At 29.2% G+C, this 8,131-nt stretch overlaps 1 protein-coding gene across 1 annotated transcript; it reads right to left on the bottom strand.

The window, feature by feature from the left end:
* Window positions 1-247: 247 nt before the first annotated feature.
* Window positions 248-6,708, bottom strand: LOC114269900 (alpha carbonic anhydrase 1, chloroplastic). The gene is made up of 6 exons (XM_028211275.2): window positions 5,590-6,708; window positions 2,688-2,905; window positions 1,754-1,857; window positions 1,519-1,621; window positions 1,219-1,395; window positions 248-484 (listed from the first exon to the last, which is right to left on the bottom strand). The coding sequence occupies exons 1-6, from the start codon at window positions 5,675-5,677 to the stop codon at window positions 356-358; spliced, it is 819 nt and encodes a 272-aa protein (XP_028067076.2). The 5' UTR covers window positions 5,678-6,708; the 3' UTR covers window positions 248-355.
* Between the last annotated feature and the right edge of the window lie 1,423 nt (window positions 6,709-8,131).

The following is an 8,131-nucleotide window of genomic DNA, read 5'->3' as shown; positions in this document are numbered from 1 at the left end:
TTTTGTATTATTAGTTCTAAGATTAAAAAATTTCCCAATTTTATCGAATAAAATTTCCATAAAAATTTAACTTGGATAACAAAAAGTGTAACCAAACAATAGAATGCGAGTCGTATGAATTAATAATTCCAATTTTATACTATAATCCAACCAATCAACTAGGCCCTTAGAGATGAGCTTTATATGGAAACTTTCATATGCACAAAAAAAATAAACAAATAAATAAATAATTGAAAAACTCAAAACATTTGCTGCAATAGAAGAGATATATATAGATTAGTAAACATATTAGATTAAGCCATAGATTTTAACTCAAGACAACACTGAACTGTTTCTAATTCATAGCAGCTTGTGCTTAGCTAAACTCATCAAATAGCTCAATTTGTCTCCCATTCAATGGTTGCACAGGCCTACTATTTTTCTTGCATGTTGCTTTCACAGGAGCCTTCAAAGCCTCTATTTGTTCTTTAGATATTGATCTCTCCTGCATTTTTTTGCACCCTATTATTAAATTATGCATGTACAAGTATCGAAATTTCATTTCGGTGTATTGTTTTAATTAGTATGGAAACATAAATGTTTTGAACACTTTAACAACAAAAATGAATTTGAGGTGCATAAAAATGATTGGAAACATAAATTGAAATTCATCAAATGTATAAAAGTTCAATAATTGATTATTTAAAAATATTGAGATTTATATAGTTATTCACATAAAAGAATAAGTATAAAACTTTTTAAAAATAAAAAAATAACAGTGTTTTTACAAACCAAAAATTATTAAGTATTGTCAAATTAATAACTCAATTTTATTAAAGACAAGTGTAAAGAATCCCAACAAATAAGGTTTTCAATTTTCTTTAAAAAATTAGTAGTAATAGAATTTCTAAATTAGAAGTAACAATATTTATTCACATACTAAAATACAACCTTTCATATATATTTTTTTTCTGAAAAAATATAAAAAAAAAAATAATGAAATATTCTAAATCCACGTCGACAAAGATTATTATTCCAATGTAGCGCACTGTGTTTTGGTGTGTTTTGATGGAAACAAAATAAATTCTTTATTCTACTATTATTTTTAATTTAGTTTTAATTTGGTCACTTAAAAAACATAAACATTTTAGTTATTCCATTGGAAACAAACAAATGAAAGTTTTGTTCCTTTGTATGTATATATGGATGCACTTTGTTGATGAAATAAACTTATCTAACCTTGCCAAAGATGTGCCAGATAACATTCTCAGTGCACGGAGGAGTAGTGAGAGAACCAACATATCTATAATACTTGCGTGTATTTCGCCTTAATTTCCAGGTGTCATAGGTCCCAACGGCTATTTGATCTTGATTTGTAAACACCTCCTTAGCTAGCTCAGCTAATTTACTTTGGATCTACAACCATGAAACATCACAACACCTATTAACTTATCAAACACTTCCATTCACTAGAATTTCAATATCAAGCTCTTCTACTTAAACATATGATTAAATGCAATAAATTTATATATACTCTACCTTGGCAATAATAGGATCAGCATCACCAATTTTATAAAGGATGGCTATAACTGCGAGGCTTCCATCACTAGCCATGTGGACTAGATGAAGCTCTACATCAAATCTATAATTATGTAAAACATAAATTAAAGTCAAATTATAAAGATGAAAAATATAATTTACTTAGTTTTTTATTTGAACAATCTATAAAAAAAAAATAAAAAAAGAAAAAACATGAGACAGAAAAAGAACATACGTGACACCATGGATTTTGTGCTCAGAAGGAGAATGCCAGTGCATTTGAAGCAAGGTGTAGTTCTTGCCATTTAAAATCAAGACTCCAGCATTTCCAAATACCAGCTGCATATTGATAAATAATTCTTCATTGAGCAAAAACATGTACAACAATGTGTGCCATAGTCAAAGCCACAAAAGTGAATGCTTATAATCCAAAACCATTTTACTATTGTAGTTACTAAACATTCTCTGTTTTTTTAGAGGTGCTATTATTATGTAAATTACAATTTCCAATCTAAAAAAAATAATAATAAAAAAAATCACATAAGATAATGTAACAATGACTTATTTAAAATTAAAGCTTATAAATAAATAGACCTTTTTAGCTTTAAGTGATCCTAGTCAAATAAGTCACACCAATTTATACAAAATTTTACATAGCAAGAGAAATAACACTTCCATCTAACTTTAGAAATTATTTTGCCATGTTGCACGGTATCACCCCTTGTATGTCTAGCAAACATTGGCCCGGTTTGGTCCAGTTTATTGGAGGTACTTTTTTTTTTTTCTTCTTTTTTCTCTGAAAATCTATGTCAAAGTATATGGTACAACTTCTTATAATTTATGAGGCAAAAATAATTTAAACAAGTTAGAAAAAAAAAATTTGTTTATCTCAAAAGTGGGGGAGGAATATTTACTTTTAGCTTTTACTTTCTCAAATAGATTAAGTAACGCTTTGAAATCCAAAATAATTAAAAGATTTCTCGACAAACTTCTTGCAAAGACACAAACGAATATCCAAGTGTACATAGCATTCCAAGTGTACTCACAATTGTAATCCATACCTCAAAATGCTAGAAAATCAATTTTATGCTTTCTTGAAATAACTTTCAATTTTAATTTAATTATGATGGTTGTTGGTACCAAAAGTAAAAGGAAGGCCAAAAACATACCCCAACGTTGTAGCCATGGTTAACCAATGTAGCGTTTGCAGGATAATATTCTCTTCTTAAGGGCTTCAAGTTTTTATTACGAACAACTTTGTTCTTTACAATGTCAATTGGAGACTGCGCTTTTCCATTCGAGCATGTCGCGTAAAGAGGGCTCAAGCTTCCCCATTTGTCAGGGCCGGTGTTGCCAGAATAACTGAACACAGGAGCTGTTCCAAGCTCTGGCGATAAAAATTTAACAAAAGTAATATCATCAGTTTGAAAGTAAACAAAATTAATCATTTGTTGGTTGGGAGGACATGAGCAATATTTTCTTTTGATCTTAAAGCTATGTTTTGTTATCAAAACTATTATGCAAAATCGTGAAAAAATTAAAGCAAATAGACAAGATATATGTACTACATCCACAGAAATAAGGACATCAAATTCACTATGTATAATAAAAATTATAGAACTCTAAACTTATCAATTGAACCGTTCAATGAATTCGATTTGTTCATGAATTTAATTGAGAAAAACTTATTAGATAGTCAACAGTATCATGTTGCATTGATTACTACATAGGTCATCTGTATCATTCTTTATTTCTCAAAAACTTAACAAGGTAAGTAAATATTGTCCCACTCATAATGTTTTTTGTTACAACATTGGTTAGAACAGCACATGCACCAATTGAATTTTCTACAATGATTATTGCAAAGGATAATTGTGTTTTGGACTTAAACTATCTGTGTAAATCACCAATGATGTTGTTTTGGGACTAAACCACTTAACCTACTATGGCAATATTATTGCGAGGGTGATTATTGTAAAAACTTTTATAGGATTAAAATTCTTTGAAATAATCAAATTTTTTCAACACCCCTCCTTCAACTTTCAAATAATCAAATTTTTTCAACTTATTTAATCTATTTCCACCTAATAAGCTGTAAGTTGACTAAACATCATTATTGCAAGAATGATTTTGAAGGCTTAAACTATCGAGTACTTCAATCATCATTAATTATGTTTTGAGTTTAAATGAGATAATCATAATTCTCTTATACATGTTGTAAAATGATTCATAAACAAAAAAAATCTCATAAAAATAATATGACAGTGATATTTTGGAAATTATAATCATTTATATGGGCCTTCTAGTTTGAAATGAATAAACACACATTTGTCACCTCGTTTTATTTAATTTTTTTTTATAACTATTATACTTGTATATAACCATTCTTACATGGCTATAACAAGGTGATGGAGACATGGTTGATTAGAATTAGTAGCGGTTAGGGACATTTGACTTGTTTGTTTCACGTTTGGATAAAAACATGAAGCTTTTAAGATGATTTTTTTAAATTGTACGTTACATACAAGGTACAACCTTTAAAGCTTGCATAAATTATCGGACTCCCAAGCAAGAATTAGGATTTACTGTGTTATTTTATTTTTATTTTTTGGTAATAATCTCATTGTAGGAATTCGAGGGTTCAAATTTGAACCCTATCTAATACCTTCTTCTGTCTTGTCTGATTGTATGTGTAGCTTAAAATAAAAATGCAATATTTTACTTTAGTTTTAAACTTGATCATTAAATTTTATTTATTTTTTACTGATGTATTATACTGTGATAAAAATTATAACGAAACCATTGCACCAAAAAAAAATGGTATATGATCTTGATCACCAATTAAAGGCAACAAATGGAGTTCATGAAAAAAAATAACAAACTTCTTTCAATATTCACATTTCCCATTTGATCAAAATTTTCACTCATTTTTTTTTTTTTCCCCTGTATATAGAACGTGTAATTGATAGCGAAATCTTGATGATTCTCTGTAAGTTTTCTTGGAAAAACAAAAGTTAAAAGGAAAAAAACAAAAAACATTTCACAATAACAATAAACTCTATTAGAAAATGCAAAAAAAAAATATATCATAAAAAAAAAAAGCCATAAAACAAAGGAATTCTAAACATAGTGTAGAACTTCTTCAAACCTTTGTGTTTCAAAAAAATCACAACTCTTAAAAATATAAACTTGATCTTTTGAGACATAGATCAATAAAACACACACACACACACATATATATATATATATATATTGTTGGGGTTTTAAGGCTAGTCCACCTGAAATATTAAAAATAATCTACGCAACAATGACACACAATATTTATGTGGTTCGGCCTCAATGCCTATGTCCGCAGAGAGAACAAGAGATTTCTAATAAAATAAATAGAGTTTACAACAGAAGATGAGACTCTCTCACTCAACTCACACGCTCCTCTACTGTTTTACACTCTCAGCTCTCTTCTCACCTTCACAGAGATACACACTCGTGTATTCTGCCACACTCTTCCTTGTGTTCTACTTGCCTCTTGCAAGCTAACTCAATATATAGAGGGAGAGACCACAGTTCATCCCACTCCCATATGAAAGCATTAACTTGCCGCCTTCCTAATACTGTGTTTGATTGAGAGATTGGGGAAGGAATTTGAAAAATGAAAAGGGAAAAAAAATGTGTAAAACTATATAAAATGTAAGTATATTTTATAAAAATGTGTGAAACTATATTTTATTCACATTTCTTCTATTTTTTTTATTTTCCTTTCCAAATCTTTTCCCAAATCCCACAACCAAATATAGAATAAGTGTGGCTTGTCTCCCTAGCTTCTCTTTCACCATTGTCTACTCTCCATTCATGCCAACCAATGTTAACAATGGTGGCTACCTCTATCCACATGGGTGAACTCAACATATATATATATACCCACACCACGTGTAAGATAAGTAATCTTAACTGTTTGATCCTAGTTTCCAACTTCCATTTGAAGAAGATGCAAAGTAAATGCATATAAGAAATGGGCAAACACGGAGAGAGAGAGAGAGAGAGAGAGAGAGAGAGAGAGAGAGAGAGACATACCCTCCAGATCTAGGTCTGTAGAATTGGCAAAGCAGTGGAGAAGCAACAATGCAGAGGCTACAACGAAGAAGGCGAATCGGGCAGCCATTCCAGGCAGCTGTAAGTAATTCTGATTCTCTCCAAGTCTTTTTTTCTCTTTTCCTGCTGTTCTTTCTTCTCAACCAAACAAAGTTTATATACTTTTATTTGTGTAATACACTACAGTTTCTATGTTCAGAATTCAATTTTATATATAAAGCCAGAGGTACTAGTCTTAGAATTTTTTTATTTTTTTATTTTTTATGATATTCAGAACACCCTCAAGGCAAGATTCTTAGGATCCACTCTTACAAGCCAAATTAGGAGAAGCTAGCCGATCCACCTAAACCGTCGGACTTCCACTTGAACAGTAAGGGATTCGAAGCTTGATCTTAGAATTCTAAAATTGCCCTTCCCCTGTATTTCCATTTTACTAAGCTTATTTCCCAATAGTCCCTCACATGGATCCGGATCCTCTCTCCCAAAATCCGTATTTGTTTGGAACACTTTTTATTGTTAATGTTTTCATTTTATCTTGAAAAAAACCAATGTTTCAAAGATACTTTTAAATTATTTTTTTTGAAGTTTTGAATATTATGTTTACACAAAAAATTTGTAAAAAAGGGTTGATGTTTTCAAACTTTCCAAATACAAATTGCTAAGCAAGTTTTATGTGACAATTTTCATTTTTGAGAATGGAAAACAAAAAATAATAATAATAATAAATAATATCCAACACTTTCTTATTCTAAGATTTTTTTATTTAAAAAATATCACATTAGACGAAAATAATTGACTCCGACTGAACATATAACAGTATAGTAACAAAATAAAGTAGTTGTGCAAGTCCTGTCCAGTCCCAAACCGAGCCTATACTCATCTTCCCACGCTTGTAAAAAAAAAAAAAATGTCAACCCTGCTAAACTTAATTACAAATTGGTCCCTTTTTTTATTTTTTATTTTTTTGGGGGGGGGGGGAGAGTATGTGTGATGTTGAACCTTGAAAGACTAAAGAAAGTAAAATTATGTAGCTCAAGTTTAGATAACATTTGCAGCAACTTTTTCTTGGGGGTGGGTAGGGACAAGTGTATCGTTTCATGTAGAGAGAGATTGAATTTTATTTATTTATTTATATTTTTTTTAGGGAATATAGAACAACTTCATTAAATCTTGTTAAAAACAAAAAGTCACCAACCAAGAATCTGAGGCATAAGTGATGAGCCATCCTAACACTAGAGTGTGATAAAAAATTATTCAGTGTTACTTTCGGTATTATTATAAATACTTCTCAATTATTCAATTAGAAGATTTATTTAAGAAATTCTTTGTCTCAAAATTATATCTCCTTGCCCTGCTCTTCTCCCAATTGCATGATGTGATAAGTTTTAATATATAAAATGTCATGGCTAAGAAAGGGAATAAATAATCATGTTCTTGATTTATTATTATATTTCACATTTCATATTCTAAATAAATAAATAAATTATTATTTATACAAAATTTGTCACTAAAATAATATAATAATGACTTTTTTTATAATTAAATATCATTTAAATAGACACTATTTTAAAATGAGAAATTCTTATACGACCACATTATAAATTTTGTATTATATTTTAGTATATAACTAGTCATTTCCAAGGATTAGTCGGACGGTGGGTTGTTGTGATTGCTCTCCCGAGAATTAGTCGGACGGGTCAAAAATCAAAGCCCAGATACCTCGGTTATCAAAAAAAAAAAAAACTAGTCATTTCCAAGTAGTATAAAGGAATGAATAGTTAGAAATTTGACTCCAACAATGGAACAAATCTACTTCAATAGGTGCATTGATACCTTCAATGTACCCACAGTTTCAAAGGCCATTAGTTGGGTGTATTTAGTGATATTTTGAAAAGTTAATAAAAAGTTAATTTTTTGATTTTTTAGTGATTTTTCGACTTTTTTGAATTAAAAAAAGTTAACTTTTTATGACTTTTTTGTATAAAAAAGTTAAAAAATCAAAAATCTAAGTTTTTATCAAAGTTTCCAAAACACCCCTTAATTCTTCCTCTTTTTTATCTTTTTTTTTTTTCCTTTTGTTTTTGTTGAGACATAATTCGATAATTCTTTCTTGATTAATAATAAAATCCTATGTGATGATAAGATATGAAGCCATGGGAAGTCTAATACCATATGGTTCAAACGAATGTTGGCAAATGTATTGATAATTAAATTGTTTTAGTTAGTATGTGATAAAATAGAACAATGCTATATGTACTAAATCAATTAATTCACTAACTAATTTACTAATTGATGATGTGACATAATTTAAAATAATTTTTGTATTTGTAATTTGTATAATAAGTGGAGTCAATAATAATGTAATAACTAGTGTTGGTACACTAATTAATATACTAATTGGCGTATGTAGCACCACTTAATAAAATAAGAGCTACTGCATAAGAAATGGTAGTTTTCAAATCCAATAAAGTACATAAAATAAAGAAAACAGAAATACACAAGTTTTAATTTTTCTTTTTCCTTG

The sequence above is a fragment of the Camellia sinensis genome, chromosome 3, assembly GCF_055761805.1.
Source record: "Camellia sinensis isolate YWXY chromosome 3, ASM5576180v1, whole genome shotgun sequence".
NCBI lineage: Eukaryota > Viridiplantae > Streptophyta > Magnoliopsida > Ericales > Theaceae > Camellia > Camellia sinensis.
This window is presented reverse-complemented; position numbering and strand designations above follow the sequence as displayed.